We start from the raw sequence: 20836 nt of genomic DNA, 5'->3' as shown, positions 1-20836 counted from the left end.
ACACATCTTCCCTTCACCCCCCCTATCGGCATTCCGTAGGGATCGCTCCCTCCGGGACACCCTGGTCCACTCCTCCATCAGCCCCTACTCCTCAACCCCCTCCTATGGCACCACCCCATGCCCACGCAAAAGATGCAACACCTGCCCCTTCACTTCCTCTCTCCTCACCGTCCAAGGACCCAAACACTCCTTTCAAGTGAAGCAGCATTTCACTTGCATTTCCCCCAACTCAGTCTACTGCATTCGTTGCTCCCAATGTGGTCTCCTCTACATTGGAGAGACCAAACGTAAACTGGGCGACCGCTTTGCAGAACACCTGCGGTCTGTCCGCAAGAATGACCCAAACCTCCCTGTCGCTTGCCATTTTAACACTCCACCCTGCTCTCTTGCCTACATGTCTGTCCTTGGCTTGCTGCATTGTTCCAGTGAAGCCCAACGCAAACTGGAGGAACAACACCTCATCTTCCGACTAGGCACTTTACAGCCATCCGGACTGAATATTGAATTCAACAATTTTAGGTCGTTAGCTCCCTCCCCCATCCCCACCCCCTTTCTGTTTCCCCCTTCCTTTTTTTTTTCCAATAAATTATATAGATTTTCCTTTTCCCACCTATTTCCATTATATAAAAAAAAATAATTTTTTTTTTTACATCTTTTATGCTCTCCCCACCCCCACTAGAGCTATACCTTGAGTGCCCTACCATCCATTCTTAATTAGCACATTCGTTTAGATAATATCACCAACTTTAACTTTAACACCTGTGTTCTTTTGTACTACTGTTGTGACATCTTTTGATGATCTGCTTCTATCACTGCTTGTTTGTCCCTACAACCACACCCCCACTCCACCTCTCTCTCTCCGCCCCCCACACACACACCTTAAACCAGCTTATATTTCAACTCTTTCTTGGACTCGAGCTCAAGTTCTGTCGAAGGGTCATGAGGACTCGAAACGTCAACTCTTTTCTTCTCCGCCGATGCTGCCAGACCTGCTGAGTTTTTCCAGGTAATTCTGTTTTTGTTTTTGTTTTGGATTTCCAGCATCCGCAGTTTTTTTGTTAAAATCCTCCATGATTATTGTTGTACCTTTCTGGCAAGCTCCCACTATCTCTTCTTTTTCACTCTGTCCTATTGTGTAATTACAATTAGGGGGCCTGTACACCACTCCCATAAGTGATTTTTTTCTTCTTCATTCATGGGATGTGGGCTTCGCTAGCTGGGCCAGCATTTATTGTCCATCCCTTTTTGCCCTTGAGACGGTAGCGGTGAGCTGCCTTCTTGAACTGCTGCAGTCCATGTGGTGTAGGTACACTCACAGTGCTGTTAGGGATGGAGTTCCAGGATTTTGACCCAGTGACAGTGAAGGCAATATATTTCCAAGCCAGGATGGTGAGTGACTTGGAGGGGAACTTCTAGGTGGTGGTGTTCCCACCTATCTTGTCTTTCTAGATGGTAGTGGTCGTGGGTTTGGAAGGTGCTGTCGAAGGAGCCTGGTGAGTTCCTGCAATGCATCTTGTAGATGGTACACACTGCTGTCACTGTGCATTGGTGGTGGAGGGAGTGAATGTTTGTGGATGTGGTGCCAATCAAGCGGGCTGTTTTGTCCTGGACGGTGTCAAGCTTCTTGAGTGTTGTGGGGAGCTGCACTCATCCAGGCAAGTGGGGAGTATTCCATCACACTTCTGACTTCTACCTTGTAGATAGTGGGCAGGCTTTGGGGAGTCAGGAGGTGAGTTACTCGTCACACGATTCCTAACCTCTGACCTGCTCTTGTAGCCACAGTATTTATATGGCTAGTCCAGTTCAGTTTCTGGTCAATGGTAATCCCGAGGATGTTGGTAGTGGGGGGATTCAGTGATGGTAATGCCATTGAACATCAAGGGGCGATGGTTGGATTCTCTCTTGTTGGTGATGGTCATTACCTGACACTTGTGTGGCATGAACATTACTTGCCACTTGTCAGCCCAAGCCTGGACATTGTCCAGGTCTTGCTGCATTTGGACATGGACTGCTTCAGTATCTGAGGAATTGCGAATGGTGCTGAACATTGTGCAATTGTCAGCGAACATCCCCACTTCTGACCTTATGATGGAAGGAAGATCATTAATGAAGCAGCTGAAGATCGTTGGGCCGAGGACACTACCCTGAGGAACTCCTGCAGTGATGTTCTGGAGCTGAGATGACTAACCTCCGACAACCACAGCCATCTTCCTTTGTGCTAGGTATAACTCCAACCAGCAGAGAGTTTTCCCCCTGATTCCCATTGCCTCCACTTTTGCTGGGACTCCTTGATGCCACACTCGGTCAAATGCAGCCTTGATGTCAAGGGCAGTCACTCTCACCTCACCTCAGGAGTTCAGTTGTTTTGTCCATGTTTGAACCAAGGCCTTAATGAGGTCAAGAGCTGAGTGGCCCTGGCGGAACTCAAACTGGGAGTCAGTGAACAGGTTATTGCTAAGCAAGTGCTGCTTCATAGCATTGTTGATGAAAACCCTTCCATAACTTTACTTATGATCGAGAGTAGACTGATGGGGCAGTAATTGGCTGGGTTAGATTTGTCCTGCTTTTTGTGTACAGAACATAACTAGGCAATTTTCCACATAGCCGGGTAGATGCCAGTGTTGCAGCTATACTGGAACAGCTTGGCTAGGGGATTGGCGAGTTCTGGAGCACAAGTCTTCAGTGCTATTGCTGGGATATTGTGAGGGCCCATAGCCTTTGCAGTATCAAGTTCCTTCAGCCATTTCTTGATATCACGTGGAGTGAATCGAATTAGCTGAAGACTGGCATCTGTGATGCTGGGGACCTCCGGAGGAGGCCGAGATGGATCATCCACTCGGCACTTCTGGCTGAAGATTGTAGCAAATGCTTCAACATTATATTTTGCACTGATGTGCTGGGCTCCTCCATCGTTCAGGATGGGGATATTTATGAAGCCTCCTCCTCCAGTGAGTTGTTTAATTGTCCACCACCATTCACAACTGGATGCGTCAGGACTGCAGAGCTTAGATCTGATCTGTTGGTTGTGGGATCGTTTAACTCTGTGTATCACTTGCTACTTATGCTGTTTGGCACACAAGTAGTCCTGTGTTATAGCTTCACCAGGTTGACATCTCATTTTCAGGTATGCCTGGTGCTGTTGCTGGTATGCCCTCCTACACTCTTTATTGAACCAGGGTTGATCCTCTGGCTTGATGGTAATGGTAGACTAGGGGATATGTCAGGCCACAAGGTAACAGATTGTGTTTGAGTATGATTCTGCAGCTGTTGATGGCTCACAGCACCTCATGAATGCCCAGTCTTGAGTCGCTAGATCTGTTTGAAATCTATCTGATTCAGCACAGTGGTGGTGCCACCGTTCATCCTAAGTTCATCATAACCTCCCTGCTGTTCGAAACGTAGAAACTAGGAGTAGGCTCTTCGAGCCTGCTCCGCCATTCAATGTGATCATGGCTGATCCTCAATCACAATGCCATATTCCCGCTTTCTCTCCATATCCCTTGATGCCCCTAATATCCAAAAATTTATAGTTTTTTTCTTGAATATACTAAGTGACCTGGCCTCCACAGCCTCCTGTGGTAGAAAATTCCACAGGTTGACCACCCTCTGAGTGAGGAAATTTTTCCTCATCTCAGTCCTAAGTAGCCTGCCCCATATCCTGAGACTGTGGCCCCTGGTTCTAGACTCCCCAACCAGGAGAAACATCCTCCCTGCATCCAGTCTGTCTAGCCCTGTTAGAATTTTATATGTTTCAATCAGATCCCCTCTCATTCTTCTAAACTCTCGTGAATACAGGCCCAGTCGAACCAATTTTTCCTCATAAGACAGTCCTGTCATCCCCAGTATCAACCTCGTGAACCTTCACTGCACTCTCTCTGTGGCAAATATATCCTTTCTTAGGTAGGGAGACCAAAACTGCACACACTATTCCAGATGTGGTCTCACCAAAGCCCTGTATAACTGCAGTAAGACTTCCCTATTTCTGAACTCAAATCCTCTTGCAATGAAGGCCAACGTACCATTTGTCTTCCTAATTGTTGCTGCACCTGCCTATTTACTTTCATTGACTGGTGTATAAGGACACCTAGATCCTTTTGTATCTTTTTATTTCTACTCTTGTGAGCATATGGCACTGGTAGTAATCCTGAGATTACTACCTCTGAGGTCGACTTTTTAATTTACGTCCTAACTCCCTATATTCAGCTTTTAGGACTTAATCCCTTTTTTTAACCTATGTCGTTGGTACCAAAATACCATGACCACTGGCTGTTCGCCGTCCCCCTTCAGAATTCCCTGCAGCCTCTCCGAGACCTTGACCCTGGCACCAGGGAGGCGACATATCATTCTTGAATCTCTTGCGGCCACAGAAATGCCTGTCTGTTCCCCTTACTATTGAATCACCTATCACTATAGCCCTGTTACTGTGCACACACTCTACTCGCTTTCTTCATTGCCGTGAGCCCTTCCTTCATCTCATCTATCCTGATGGGGATGTGGGTTTGTGGAGGGATCAAAGCCACTGTCCAGTGGAATTGCCAATGAACCCCTCTCTCAGTGTTCTTGTTGAGAGGTCCTTTTGTACTTTCCACTAATTTGGAGGCTATAAAAATTGGGCCGGACTTTTGGGGCCTTGTATTCTGCAAGATTAGCTACTCCAAGGCATGAAGGAGGGGCCAGGCATAGTGACTAGAGTGCTTGAAGTCCAGGCCTTCAACGCTGGTGCCTGGCTGAATCTAGAGACTCAAACAAGACCTTTGCAACTGGTGGGCTGCCATACTAATTGCATTGCCAGAGCAGGTCCTTGGTCTCCTTTGTCCAGCAGGGAGCGTATTCTTCTCTGAAGTCTTGGGTGATGCTCTTTTTGGCGGCGACGGTGAGTCGACCAACAAACCAATGATAACATTCCATGGAGGTAGCTACCAACCTGGAGGTAGGCTCATGGAGATAGCTACTACCCTGAGGTAGGCTCATGGAGGTAGCTACTACCCTGAGGTAGGCGCATGGAGGTAGCTACCAACCTGGAGGTTGGCTCATAGATCATTCATTCTATAAGTGTAGACATTACATATCAATCTAACTTTCGTGTGCATGCTACATTGTTGACCTGGTCAGCAAGATTCTCACTTGATATATTAACATACCTTAGTGTTCTCTCTTGATTTCAGTCTGTACCTCCAAGTTTCTCACCTAACCTGTTGCTGTCCTGTAAAAATATTCAAATTTGTCAACCAAATTGATGGTTTACACCTTGATCCTTTTATTGCTCATGACCAAGTTGGGAACATATCAAACCTGTAAGTAGGCAGAGAAAATAACCATATTATCCTGTGGATAAAGATGTGATGCTTGTCTCTTGTCAATCGTTATGATCCTGCAATTGTTAAGAAAAACTCAGATCTTCATCTGTCTTGCCATGCACTCTATCCATGATGATGCTTTATTTCATGGTGAGTGCTAGGAGTATGACCCCCAGAACTGAGAGTACCGACAAAACTTCCAAATAGTTAATCTATATATAATTTAAGCATGTAATGAATCACCCTGAGCGCACTATCTGTTTCCCTATCTCAAGATTGTTTTGGCTATCTCCTTTCATAATCTGGTGACGAAAATAAGTCAACAGGCAAGAATTACACACCTTGCCCTTTCAGCAGAAACTAGATAGATCAACTAATAAACCAACTCAATTGTTCCCTGAACTTTAAAGCATCCTGGCAATGATTAACTTCAACCATTTCATTATTGCATGGTACAGTACAAATCCCCAAGGTGAATAAGGTGCAAATTGGTTGCTGTGTTTCCTACATTACAACTTGTACGTATAAAACTCCTTTTAATGTAATGAAACATTCCAAGCCACTTTGCAGGACCATTCTAAAACAAAGCACCACACTAAACCACGAGGAGTTATTAGTGCAGATGACCAAAAGCTTGATCAAAGAGGTAGATTTAAGGAGTGACTTAAAGGAGGAAAGCAAGATAGAGAGATGTAGGGAAGGAATTCCAGAGTTTAGGGCCTAGGCAGCTAAAGACATGGTCATCAATGGTGGAGCAATTAAAAAGGGGATGTTCAAGAGGCTAGAATTAGATGAGCACAGGTATCTGAGGCCTGTGGTAGACATTACAGAGATAGAGGGAGGGTGAGGCCATGGATGGATTTGAAATTAAGGATGTGAATTTTACACATCCTCAGTTCTTTGACTGGGAGTCATTGTAGGTCAGCAAACACAGATGATGGGTAAAAATAGGATTTGGTGCAAGCTATTTTGGATCTAGTATAATGCAATGATGCAGGGTTAATTAATAGTCTAATCTAATTTAATGCAATGAGGCAGGGTTAATTAGTAATCTCATAGTAAAAGATCCATTGGGGAAAAATGATCATATTACAATTGAATTCTGTATCAAATTTGAAAGTGACATCTTCTAGTTCCAAACTAGAATCTTAAACTTAAAGCCAATTATCTAGGTATGAGGGGAGAACTGGTTAAGGCTGATTGAGTAAATAGACTAAAGGATATGGTAGTAAATAAACGGTAGGAAGCATTTAAAGAAGTAATTCAAAATGTTCAATAAAAGTACGTTTCATTAAAAAAAACTCAGCAAGAACAATCTATCCAGGGTTACTAAGGAAGATAAAGATGTTATTAAGTTAAAGGAAAAGACTTACAATGTTGTAAAGAATAGTAGTAAACCTGAGGATTGGGAGTGATTTACTAACCAGCAAAGGGCCACCAAAATGTTGGTAAGGGAAAGACAGAATATGAGAGTAAACTAGCCAGGAATATAAAAATAGATTGTAAGAGCTTTTACAAGTATATAAAAAGGAGAGTAGTTAAAGTAAGCATTGGCCCCATAGGGGCAGAGACTGGAGAAACTATTACGGGGAATGAGGAAATGGCAGAGATATTGAACAATACTGTGTGTATGTCTTCACAGTAGAAGAAACAAGTTGCGTACCAGAAGTAGCGGCTAACCATGGGCTAAAAAGTGTGAGGAACTTATTTTTTTTCCTGCTGATATTAATTACTTTATTGGAGAAACTTAAGGGATGAAAATCCATCAAATCTCCAGGACCTGATGGTCGATATTCTAGGGTTCTAAAAGAGTTCTACAAGGATTGTGGATGCGTTGGTTATGATTTTCCAAACTTCCCTAGATTCTAGAATGATCCCAGCAGATTGGAAATTAGCAAATGTAACTCCACTATTCAAGAAAGGAGGGAGAGAGAAAACGGAATTTCAGGCGAGTTAGTCAGACATCAGTCTTTGGGAAAATGCTGAAATCTGTTAATAAGGAAGCCTTAACAATGCATTTAGAAAATCATAGGATGATCAGACAAGGAAAATTCTGTTTGAAAAATTTTAATTTTTTGAGAATGTATCTAATAGCATAGATCAAGGGAACCAGTAGATGTAGTATACTTGAATTTCCAAAAAAAATTTTAAAGGGTTCCACACAAAAGGTTAATAGGGAAAATAAGGGCCCATAGAGTTGGGGGTCATATATTAGCATGGGTAGAGGATTGGATAATGGACCGAAACAGTGGAGTGCTGTAACTAATGATCAGTGCTGGGGCCTCAGCTATTTACGATCTATATTAACGACTTAAACAAAGCGACAGAGAATATTAACTGGATTTTGCAGTCTCAATAGCAGTGAACACTGAAGTTCACCACTGTTAGAGGCCATAATGGCATCATAACTTCTACGGAGCCCATTTAAACTCAGATCCAGATGTTGCAGTGCATCTGAATGGGCTCCAGTAGATCGCTCACTGATGGTCTGTCAGTGTGAAAATTTGGGTTGATTGCCCTGGACATACACTGGTATATAGGTTCATATATTACACTGGTATTTAGGTTGATATATTTAGGGCCTGCAACTGCAGAGCCTGCTGAGGAGCACAGCATCCCCAAGTTTGCTCACAACCCCACCATCCCCCACCCAACCCTGGCCTGGCTCCACCACCACCCGTCTTCACTACCGCAGCTCCTCAGTCCTAACATTTCTTTGGTAGTCTGGACCCTAGCTCTGAGTTGTTTTTTCAGTCAATCGGACGACAGGAACTGAAGGTAGATATTATCATTGAGGAGCTCGAGGTGGGGTGGACCTTGTTCCTCTGGTTGGGGAATCTAGAATATATGGCCACAGTCTTGGGATCATTTAGGACATTAATGAGGAGAAACCTCCTCACCCAAAGGGCTGTGAATGTTTTAAATTCTCCACTTGAGAACTGTGGATGCTCCATCGTTAAATATATTTAAGGCTGAAATAGTCAGATTTTTGGGAATCAAGGGACATGGGGAGCAGTGGGAAAGTGAATTTGAGCCCGAAGATCAGCCATGATCTTATTGAATGGCAGAGCATGCTCGGTGGGCTGTATGGTCTACTCCTGCTCCTATTTCTTTTGTTCTCATATGAACTTGGGGAGCAGAGTTTCAGATGACCTCAAGTTTATGGAGGGTAGAACGTGAACAAAAATACTTCATTGTATGTGAAGAGCTTTGGGACACCTTGAGGCCAAGACTAGTGTGATGTAAAGACAGGTTTGATCTTGCACTAAGAAAAATTTACATGGAATATACGGCATGGAAACAGGCCATTCGGCCAACTAGTCTGTGGTGCTGTGTTCTTTTGCATGAGTCTCCTCCCATTCCATCTACCTCATTTACGCCTTCCAGCAAATTTTCCATTTCCTTTCCCTCATGCACTTGTTTGCCTTCCTTTTGAAGTCTCACTGGCTTCCTGTGTTCGCAATTTCCACATTCTAACCACTGAGTAAATTATTGTCCTATTGATTTATTAGTAATTATCTTGTAATTATAGCCTCTAGTTTTCAATTCTCCCACAAATGGAAACTTTCATTTCATATCTAACCTGTCCAACCTGTTCATAATTTTAAGGACCTCTATCAGGTCAGTCTTAATCTGTTCAACCTTTCCCGATAGCTGAAATTTCTCAGTTCCAGATCAGGTTTTTGCACTCTCTAGTGCTTCTATGTCCTGTTTACAGCATGGAGATCATCACCCATTCCCTTTAGCCCTGTAAGATTAACCCTTTCTGTCATTCAATTCTCCTGTTTTCCTGTCACAGACCCTACTTTTGCCCTTGTCTCAAAACCTATTGCATCTCTTAACTTTTCCCAATTACTATGATTTGAAACGTTAACTCTGTTTCTTTCTTCACGAATGCTGCCTGACCTGTTGACTAATTCCAGCATTTTCTGTTTTATTTTTATGTAGCTTCTTTTGAATTCTGTGCTATTTTAAAAAATTGCGTTACTGAACTGTGATACTGTTTTTAATGATTTGTTATCCTGTATTCATAGATCCCTTTGCTCTTATATTCCATTCAGTTTCTTATTTTCTAAGGTGTAGTTTCTATATTTCCTATGAAACTGCTTCACTTCATGTTTATCTGTTAAAGTCTATTTGCCAATTAACTGCACCGTCTGCAAGTTTTCTAATGTCTTTTTCAGTTATTTTGCATTCTTCAAACGTGTTAGCTACACCCCCCCCCCCAGTTTTGTATTATCTGCAAATTTTGATACTGAGTAAATTGTTCTTCAGTCCAAACCATTAATATAAACTGAGTAACAGTGAGCCCAGCACTGATCCTTGTAGAACACTGCTTTCAAACCTGCTCCAATCTGAATAACTACCCTTTACCCTCTTCTCTGTTACTGTTGTTTTTATTCAATTTGTTATCCATTCAGCTATTTGTCCTCTCGCCCTAACCCTTGAGCCCACCATGTGGTACTTTATCTCAGGCCACTTGCAAATCTCAATTTCTGACATCTACTGAATTACTCTTGTATAAATTTCCATTACCTTTTCAAAGAGTTCTATCAGGCTACTTAAGCATGATTCAAGCTTTCAGAATCCGTGCTGACTATTTTTAAGTTACAATTTCTGCCTCCAGATGCTGTCCTAACATTTGTTCCAATATCGATTTCAGTATCTTTCCCATCATGGATGTTAAGCTTATCCCTTCTTCGACATAGAAGAAACTTTGCTGAAAGAAAATATGGCCATATGATACCAAAGACATGAAAAAATGTAGTTAAAAGGAATATTGGTGTTTGTGTCCCCTTGAAGGGGCAATGCTACTTCTGGTGCAATATTTGCCCAGTTGTTCTTTAGTGCATGAGAGATGCTAGGAATTTAGGATTGAATGTGTTGGTGTATTAAGCCAGGAATGACCTGATTTATCAATGTTTCTGCACGGAACAATGACCTTTGAAGTGAGGTAGGTTTGAATCAATCTTTACCTCAAAGGGCTGTTGACAAGCAGGGTGGACAAACTCAGCCAGGGCTCTCACTTCTTTTGGTGGTTCTTAGAATGTGTGCGTGTGTGGGTGCATGTGTGTGTGTAAGGAGGCCCACTGTTGGGTTTAGGCAAATGCTTCACCCTCCTCTGAGAGTTACAGCTGGTTGGTTATCGGTCGTAACAAGTGGTCAAACAGCCATCCTCGTTTTCAAGTCCTTACTGAGTGAAAATTGTCTCTGGGGTGTTTTTGCGTAGTTTTGGCTTGGTGGCTGTCTCTTTAAATGCAGTCACAATATGTAGAAGGTCAGACTTACACTTTGGTATGAGGGATTGCTAGGACAGTGTGCATGGATTTGGTGAAGAGGATGATAATAAAGCCTGTGTGATTTTCTGCAGCAGTAAAATTCTTACTGGTTGAACAACCAGTCAACATTTACTATGCAGGCTCCCATGAAGAACAAACCTGAGTGAAGTTCTTGTGGGAATGAAAGGAGAAAAGTCAGGGAGGAGCAAGTTGAATGATTAGCACAATTCCAGTACAGCAGGTGGTTATTTGGCCCATCGAGTCCATGCTGGCTCTCTGCAGCGCAATCCAGTCAGTTCCATTCCTCGCTCTATCCCAATAGTCAGCAAGTTTATTTCTCTCGAGTCCCCACCCAATTTCTTCTTTAAATCCATTGATTGTCTCCACTTCAATCACACTTGTGGGCAGTGAGTTTAAGATCATTACCACTTACTGTGTAAAAAAAAATCTTCTCATTCCCTGCAACATCTCTTGCCCAAAACCTTAAATCTGTGTCCCATAGTCCTTGTACCATCAGCTTTTCTTGTCTATTTTATCTAAACCCATCATAATCTTGTGTGTCTCTATCAAATTTTTCCTCAATCACCTCTGCTTGAAGGAAAACAATCCCAGCTTCTCCAACCTAACCTTGTGGCTAAAATCCTTCATCCCTGGAACTATTAGAACTGTAGTGAAGTTACAGCACAGAAAGAAGCCATTCGGTCCATCTTGTCCATGCCAGCCCCAGGACACCCAAGTGCCCTTTCTAATCCCAGCTTCCTGCACCTGGCCCATAGCCCTGCAGCTTACGGCACTTTAGGTGCAGATCCAGGTACTTTTTAAAAGAGTTTAAAGTTTATGCCACTACCACCAATTTGGGCAGCGAATTCCAGACACCCACTACCCTCTGCATAAAAAAGTTCTTTCTCATGTCCCCCCTAAACCTTCTGCCACTTATCTTGAATCTATGTCCCCTGGTTCTAGAGTTCTCCATCAAGGGAAACAATTTTACCCTGTCCACTCTATCTATTCCCCTCATAATTTTGTACACCTCAATCAAGTCACCTCTCAGCCTTCTTTGTTCTAAGGAAAATAACCCCAACCTATCCAATCTCTCCTCATTGCTACACTTTTCTAACCCTGGCAACATTCTTGTAAACCTCCTCTGCACTCTTTCCAGAGCTATTACGCCCTTCCTGTAATGTGGTGACCAGAACTGCACACAATACTCCAGTTGTGGCCTCACCAGTGTTTTATACAATTCCAACATTATATCCTTACTTTTATATTCTATACCTCTGCCAGTGAAGGAGAGCATTCCATATGCCTTCTTTACAATCTTGTCTACTTGAACAGCTGCCTCCAGGGACCTGTGTACTCGTACGCCAAGATCTCTAACTTCATCTACCTCTCTTAGTATATTCCCATTTCTTGTGTAATCCCTGTAACTGTGTGACCTCCCTAAATGTATGACCTCACACTTGTCTATGTTAAAATCCATCTGCCACTTTACTGCCCACTCCACCAACCCATCTATATCGTTTTGGAGATTATGGCTATCCTCTACACTATCCACTACTTAGCCAATCTTTGTGCCATCTGCAAATTTCCCAATCATGCCCCCCACGTTCACGTCCAAATCGTTAATATATAACACACAGCAAAGGTCCCAACACCGATCCCTGTGGAATACCACTTGAGACAACTTTCCATTCGCAAGGGCATCCATCAACCATTACCCTTTGTTTCCTGTTACAAAGCCAACCTTTTATCCAGTTTGCCACATTACCCTGAATCCCATGGCAGATTGGTCAGGAAAGTAAAAGCCCATGGGGGACCTTGTCAAATGCCTTGCTAATATCCATGTACACAACATCCACTGCACTACCTTCATCAACCCTTCTTGTCACTTCCTCAAAGAATTCAATCAAATTTGTGAGGCAAGACCTTCCTTTAACAAATCCATGCTGACCATCCCTGACTAGTCCATGCCTTTCCACATGACAGTTGATCCTATCTCCCAGGATTGATTCTATTAATTTGCTCACCACTGATGTAAGACTAACTGGCCTATAATTGTTTGGCATTTCCTTTGATCCCTTTTTAAACAATGGAACTGTGTTTGCATTTCTCCAGTCCTCCGGTTCCTCCTCTGTATCTCGTGAAGATTGGAAAATCATCCTCAGAGCATCTGCTATCTCCTCCCTGACTTCCTTCAGCAGCCTCGGAAACAATCCATCTGACCCTGGTGACTTAACAACTTTCAAGGATTTCAGCCCTTCGAGTACTTCCTCTCTCTATATGACTATCCCGTCCAATATCTTGCAGTGTTCCTCCTGGACTACTATATCTACATCCTCCCTTTCCTTTGTAAACACGGAGACAAAATATTCATTCAAAGCCCTTCCCACAGCCTCTGCATCTACACACAAGTTTCCTTCTTCATCTATGATAGGTCACATTTTTTCCTTAACTAACCTTTTGGCAATAATGTATTGGTAAAACATCTTTGGGTTATCTTTAACTTTACTTGCTAATCTATTTTTCATGCCCTCGCTTTGATTTCCTTATTTACTACGTCCCTGCACTTCCTATATTCGTCTAGGCTATCTGCAGTGCTTAGTTCTTTGTGCCTATCATATGCTTTCTTTTTCTGTTTGATCTTCCTCTGTATTCCTCTAGACAACCAATGAGGTCTAGATTTGGCAGTACCACTCTTATTTTTGTAGGGGACATGTCTACTTTGTACAATTAGGATTTCGCTTTTTAGTGCTTCCAACTGGTTTTCCACTGTTTTATCCTCCAGCAGTGCTGTCCAGTCCACCTCAGCCAAGTCCCTTCTCATTTCTGCAAAATTTGCCTTCCCCGAGTTCAAGACGTTTACTCCTGCCTTATCTCTGTCTTTTCCATGGTAATGCTAAATCTAACTGAATTGTGATCACTGCCCCCGATATGGTCGCCAACTGTCACTTCACCCACTTGCCCTTCTTCGTTCCCCAAGACTAGGCCGAGAATTGCATCTCCTCTCGTTGGGTTTGTCACTAATTGGTTGAAAAAAATTTCCTGGACACACTACATGAATTTTTCTCCCTCAGTGCCCCTTATTTTGTTTGAATCCCAATTGATATTAGGATAGTTGAAGTCTCCTATTATTGCCCTCTTGTTCCTACAAGCAGAAATTTGCCTTCATATTTGTCCTTCTATCTCCCTTTCACTATTTGGGGGTCTGTAGTATACTCCCAGTAGTGTGACTGCCCCTATTTTATTTATAAGCTCAATCCATAAAGCCTCGTTTGTTGACCCATTTTGTACGTCAACCCTTCTCACAACTGGAATTGATTCTTTAACCATTCGTGCTACCCCCCTTCTTTTTTATCTCCTACTCTATTCTGTCTGAAGACTCTATAATCTGAGATATTAAGCTGCCAGTTTTGTCCCTCCTTTAGCCAGATCTCCGTTACAGCAATGACATCCTGCTACCATGTGTCCACCTGTGCCCTTAATTCATCTACCTTGTTTGTAATACTCTTTGCATTGAAGTATTAACAGTTTAACCCTGTCAATTTCCCCTGCTGGACACTTTTTAAACTTTGCTTCTCCTGTAACTCCATTTCTATCACAATATCCCTAGCTAATGTTCTACCTCCATTTTTCTGATCTGAATCTGACCTATCTGATCCTACTCCTGGGATCCCATCCTCCTGCCACACTAGTTTAAATACTCCCCAACAGAACTATTAAAAGCCCCCGCAAGGACCACTGGTCCCAGCTCTGCCTGGGTGCAGCCCGTATGGTTTGTACAGGTCCCACCTTCCCCAGAACTGGTCCCAGTGCCTCAAGAACCTGAGTCCCTCCCGGCTACACCATCTCTCCAGCCACGTGTTCATTTGGTCTATCCTCTTATTCCTGCTCTCACTAGCATGTGGAACTGGAAGTAATCCTGAGATTACTACATTTGACGTTTTATTTCCTAACTGCCTGTACTGAGCTTGCAGGTCCTCATCCCTTAGTTTACCTATGTCGTTGGTACCAATGTTTACCACAACCACTGGCTGTTTACCTTCCCTCCCCAGAATATCCTGCAGCTGCTCCGTGACACCCCGGACCCTGGCACCAGGCAGGCAACATACCATCCTTGATTCATGTTTGTGGCCACAGAAGCACCTGTCTGTGTCCCTAACTATTGAATCCCCTATCACGATAGCCCTGCCACTTTGTTTCCTCCCACCCCTTTGAGCAACAGAGCCACTCACGGTGCCATGAACTTGGCTGTTGCTGCTTTCCCCTGAGAGGCCATTGCCCCCAACAGTATCCAAAGCGGTATATCTGTTAGAGAGGGGGATGGCCACAGTGGACTCCTGCCCTACCTTCCGAGTCTTTTACTGTTCCTGATAGTCACCCATTCCCTTTCTCCCTGTGTAATCTTCACCTGTGGTGTGACCACCTTGCTAAATATGCTATCCACGACTTGATCAGCATTGCAGATGCTCCACGAGTCCACCCACAGCTCCAGCTCCGAAATCCGGTTAGCCAGAAGCTGCATTTGGACACACCTTCCGCAAACATGGTCAACAGGGACGCTGGAAGCGTCCCTCATTTCCCACATCCTGCAGGAGGAGCATATCATGGGTCTGGCAGAGATATAGAATATAAAAGTAAGGATATAATGTTGGAATTGTATAAAACACTGGTGAGGCTGCAACTGGAGTATTGTGTGCAGTTCTGGTCACCATGTTACAGGAAGGACATAATAGCTCTGGAGAGAGTGCAGAGGATTATTACAAGAATGTTGCCAGGGTTGGAAAAGTGTAGCTACGAGGAGGGATTGGATAGGTTGGGGTTATTTTCCTTAGAACAAAGAAGGCTGAGAAGTGACTTGATTGAGGTGTACAAAATTATAAGGGGAATAGATAGAGTGGACAGGATAAAATTGTTTCCCTTGATGGAGAATTCTAGAACCAGGGGACATAGATTCAAGATAAGCGGCAGAAGGTGTAGGGGGGATATAAGGAACTTTTTTACGCAGAGGGCAGTGGGTGTCTGGAATTCGCTGCCCAAGTTGAGGCATAAACTTTAAACTCTTTTAAAAAGTACCTGGATCTGCACCTAAAGTGCTGTAAACTGCAGGGCTATGGGTCGGGTGCAGGAAGGTGGGATTATAAACGGCACTTGGGTGTCCTGGGGCTGGCATGGACAAGATGGACCGAATGGCCTCCTTCTGTGCTGTAACTTTTCTATGGTTCTATGGTCTGAGATCTCCTGCCATGATGTCCCTCTCGATTAAGCTCGTTACTCCCTTAAAAAAAATACGCTAGCTCGCGGCCTTATTTATATTAGTTAGGAAACTAATATAAGTTTCCTTATATTAGAAACATGTTTCTTGACTAATTATATTTGTGCAGTACTACTCTATACTTTTTTTTTTAGCTCCTACCTCAGTATTAAGCAATAAATAACTTTAATAGATTGAAAAAAAAAACTCACCAGGATTTACTCACCAATCAGTTCCTTTTTTTTAAAATCCACTTTCAGAAGAGTATCCCTCGCAGGCCTGATGCACTCCTGAAGGTACTGCCTCTCCATCTCTTCTTTCTTTGGTTTGAAGAGGAGGGAGGGATGGAAACACTTCAGCAATGTAATGCTTGGGGCTATTCCATTCTTTGACAGTGGTATCTCCTCAAACCTCTTCTGAGTTGCAGTATCTGTGGCGAGTTCTCCCAGCATGCTTCAGTCACTTCTATCTACTGCCCTTTGTTGGATGCTCTTCCTCCTGTTGAGTGCAGTGTCCTTCTCCTCGATCCCCTTCTGAGTTGTGGTGTCTGCAGTGACTTCTCCCAGAATGCTTCAGTCACTTCTCACCACCGCCCTTTGTTGGATGCTCTTCCTCCTGTTGAGTGCAAGACCCCTTCTCCTCGATCCCCTTCTTAGTCGTAGTGTATGTGGTGACTTCTCCCAGAATGCTTCAGTCACTTCTCACTACCGCCCTCTGTTGGATCTGGTAAATCTCCTCTGCATCCTCGCAAGGAACCTCACATCCTTCCTAGCATGTGATGACCAGAACTGGACACAATAACCTAATTGTGACCTAACCAAAGCTTTATAAAGAATCAGCATAACTTCTCTGCTTTTGTACTCAATACACCTGTTTATGAAATCCAAGATCCCATATGCTTTGCTAATCACTCGCTCTCAATATATCCTGCCACCTTCAAAGATCTATGTACATGCACCTGCAGGTTCCTCTGTTCCTGCACACTCTTTGGAACTGTCATTAAGTCTATATTGCCTCTCCTATCCCTTCTGCAAAAAATCATCACTTCACACTTTTCTGTTAAATTCCATCTGTCACTTGTCTGCCCTTTGGTCCTAGCACTGACCCCTGGCAACACTACTCCACTATTCTCCAGTTTGAAAAACAATCATTTAACTATCAACTTTTGAACTTCGAACTCAGCTGATAATTTACATGGAAGAAAATGGCATTCATTGAAAATGTAAGCAGACAGACTGTGTTAATTGAGAAAAAAGCTGAAACTGGATCTTGGAGACTCAACCTTGGACAGAAAAGCCATTGCGAGAGCAGGAATTTCAAATGAGGCAGTGTGACTGAATTTCTTTCCTGTTGTATTTAGGTTGTGGAGCCGTGCTGAATGAATGTGGTGAAGTTGAGCTTGATGCCATTATCATGGATGGGAAAAGCCTTGATACAGGAGCAGTTGCCGGTGTCAGAAACATAGCTAATCCAACGAAGCTTGCTCGACTGGTTATGGAAAAGGTACAGTTTACTCTTAAAATATAGTTATTGTATAACTTTCCACCCTAGAACATCATTAAGCAGTGTTTAGAGGATGTGTTACCTCTTTGCAGGAGAAAATAATTATCCCAAACAATTTCTGAGGCTAACAACAACTCCAGCTGTAGCTTTTCAGTATCACCTTATCTTTACAAGCAGAAGGAGGCCATTCGGCCCATCGAGTCTGCACTGGCTCTCTGAAAGAGTATTCCACCTAGTCCCAGTCCACTGCCTTATCCCCATACCCTTGCACATTCTCTCTTCAGGTAGCAATCCAATTCCCTTTTGAATTCCTCAATTGAACCTGCCTCCACTACCCTTTCAGGAAGTTTGTTCCACACTCCAACCACCCTGTGGGTGAAAAAAAATTTCCTCATGACATTCACTCTTTTTGTCAATTATTTTGAATCTCTGCCCTCTTGTTCTTGATGTTCTCTTGAGTGGGAACAGTTTCTCACTACTTACCCTGTCCATACCCCTCAGGATCTTGAATACCTCTTAGCCGCCTTTTCTCCAAGGAAAATACTCCCAACCTCTCCCATCTATCCTCATAGCTACAGGTCTTCATCCCAGGAATCATTCTTGTGAATCTCTTCTGTACTGTCTCCAATGGCTTCAAATCCTTCCTCAAGTATGGTGCCCAGAACTGGATGCAGTACTCCAGATGAGGCCTAACTAGTGTCTTATACAAGATCAACATGACCTCCTTACTCTTGTACCAAATGCCCCTATTAATAAAGCCTAAGATACTATATGCTATATTAACTGCTCTCTCAACATGTCTCCCATCATCTTCAAAGACCTATGTACGTATACACCGAGGTCCCTCTGTTCCTGCACCTCCTTTAGAGTTTCTCCCTTTATTTTATTACTGTCTCTCCACATTCTTCCTGCCAAAAAAAACACCTCACAGTTCTCTACATTGAACTTCATCTGCCACTTGTCTTCCAAATCCACTGCCATGTCTCTGCCCTTTTGAAGCTCAAGACTATCCCCACCACAGTTGACAACATTTCCAATCTTCATATTATCTGCAAATTTTGAAATCCTGCCCTGCACACCAGTCTAGGTCATTAATATATATCAGGAAGAGCAAGGGTCCCAACTCCATTACAAATGGGGAACTCCATTACAAATCTTCCTCCAATCTGAAAAACATCCATTAACCACTACTCTCTGTTTCCTGTCACTTAGCTAATTCCTTATCCAAGTGCCTACTTTCCCTTTTATTCCATGAGCTAGAATTTTGGTCACAAGTCTGTTGTGTGGCACTGTGTCAAATGCCTTTTAAAAATCCATATACATCACATCAATAGTGTTTCCTTTATCAACCTTCTCTGTTAACTCCTCAAAAACTCCAGCAATTTTGTCCCTAATCAGCCCTACTCTTTCTTTTACCACACTTTTATTATTTACATGCTTATAGAAAACCTATTTGTTGTTATAAGGAGGGAAGTTGAACACAGAGGCAGATCACATAAGATTTTCATTTAGCTGCAAGAGGGGAGAGAAAGTATGCTGAAAAAATGGATTAGTTTAACAGAGCTAGTGTTTATTTTAGGTGTTTAATTTTGCAGATATTTGGTTGATTTGCCAACACCCTAACCCTAACCGTACTGAGGGAAGTGAGAGTGGAAATTGCAGAGGCACTAATGATAATCTTCGAAATGCTGGAGACTGTGAGGAGAGATTGGAGTGAGCTCTGCATGTTTTACCGACTATATTGGAGCTCAGTCTAAGGTGATCAATCTGAAATCTGGTGGAGTGTCAGTGATTGCTGTTCCTGGTGGACAAGGCTTTGTGCCGGGACCCTGCAGTGGGGAACATTTCCCTTGAGCTCATTACGTTACAGTTCATTTCATTACGTTTCAACAATAACTACACTTCGACAGTACTTCATATATTGTGAAACACTGGGATATATTGAGGTTGTGAAAAGCACTTGATTTTAAATGACTTGCTATTTCTGGACCTGCATTTGGGATATTAGATATTCTGTTGTTACTCCACTCAGTTCCTGTAGAGGACAGTGATACTCTTCTTAATGGAAGGAAAGATTAGTTTGTGTGCTGTTTCATCAATGGAATCGATCTGCTGAACCCCAAAATTACTAATTTAGCAGGCAGGCCAGCTTGAAATATGAACAGCTATCACAAATCAACCACAGATCTGCAAAATTAAACACCTAAACAAAACTCTAGCTCTGTTAAACTAATTCCTCTTGCAGCTAAATGAAAATCTTATCACATGATCTGCCTCCGAGTTCTTATAACAACAATGTGCACAATATGAAGAATTGGTTCTGTAACAATCCAGGCTGTGAAATTGTGAATACATCCAGTTTGTATTACAGGATGAATTTCACAGTGACAACAGACAAGTTACGATGCCTACAGGCCTACCAGCGACCTACCAATGGTCAGGAACAATGACGAGTTTTGCTAATAGATGTTGTGTTGTTAACAGCTGTCCCAGGTGCTGTCACTTCTAAGTTGTCTTTACATGCTACAGGGTTGAAATTCCCCTGCAGAATAGTGGAAAAGTTTCTGCAAGGTTTCTCTTGGTCTCTGAATGAAGTTACATCTGGAGACTGGGGGGATTTCCACCCAATGGAACCTCTATATTCATGCCTCAGCCTTGCAGAGACAGTTCACCACCAACTTTACTCTGCATTGAGATTGCTGAAGTGATGGGTACTGGTAACAGGAGCAGCACTGTGAGACAAAGGATCCTTGAGAGGCTATTTGACTTGTCCCTTAGAATTTCACAAAGAAACTGTCCTCTTGCCCTGATATCAGCAGATAATCTAGATTGAGGCATCAGTACTGAGGGGGAGAAGCATTGGTCAGGAGTTTGCCATTCATAGAAACATTGAAACTAGGAGCAGGAGTAGGCCATTTGGTCCTTTGACCCTGCTCCGCCATTCAGTATGATCCTGGCTGATTCTCTATCTCAATGCCATATTCCCGCTTTCTCTCCGTACCCTTTGATGCCCCTAATATCCAAAAGTTTATCAGTTTCTTTCTTGAATATACTTAGTGACTCGGCCTCCACAGCTTTCTGTGATAGAGAATTTCACAGGTTGACCATCCTCTGAGTGAAGCAATTTTTTCTCAACTCAGTCCTAAATGGCCTGCCCCATATCCTGAGACTGTGGCCCCTGGTTCTAGATTCCCCAGCCAGGGGAAACACCCTCCCTGCATTCAGTCTGTCTAGCCCTGTTAGAATTTTATACGTTTCAATCAAATCCCTTCATTCTTCTAAACTCTAGTGACTACAGGCCCAGTCGAACCAATCTCTCCTCATAAGACAGTCCTGCCATCCCCAGTATCAGCCTCGTGAACCTTTGCTGCACTCTCTCTATGGCAAGTATATGCTTTCTTAGGTAGGGAGACCAAAACTTCACACAATATTCCAGGCGTGGTCTCACCGAGGCTCTGTATAACTGTAGTAAGACACCCCTACTTCTGAGCTCAAATCCTCTTGTA

The 20836-nt window shown here is 43.1% G+C and overlaps 1 protein-coding gene across 1 annotated transcript in view; it reads left to right on the top strand.

Annotated features, from left to right (window-relative positions):
• Positions 1-20836, top strand: part of asrgl1 (asparaginase and isoaspartyl peptidase 1) — a 72411-nt gene that overhangs the window by 19908 nt on the left and 31667 nt on the right. Inside the window, exon 3 of the mRNA XM_041188468.1 lies at positions 17188-17330. Within this exon, the coding sequence (XP_041044402.1) occupies positions 17188-17330 (143 nt within the window). The remainder of the gene's footprint in view (positions 1-17187; positions 17331-20836) is intronic.

This window comes from Carcharodon carcharias, chromosome 5 (assembly GCF_017639515.1).
Source record: "Carcharodon carcharias isolate sCarCar2 chromosome 5, sCarCar2.pri, whole genome shotgun sequence".
Taxonomy (NCBI): Eukaryota; Metazoa; Chordata; class Chondrichthyes; order Lamniformes; family Lamnidae; genus Carcharodon; species Carcharodon carcharias.
This window is presented reverse-complemented; position numbering and strand designations above follow the sequence as displayed.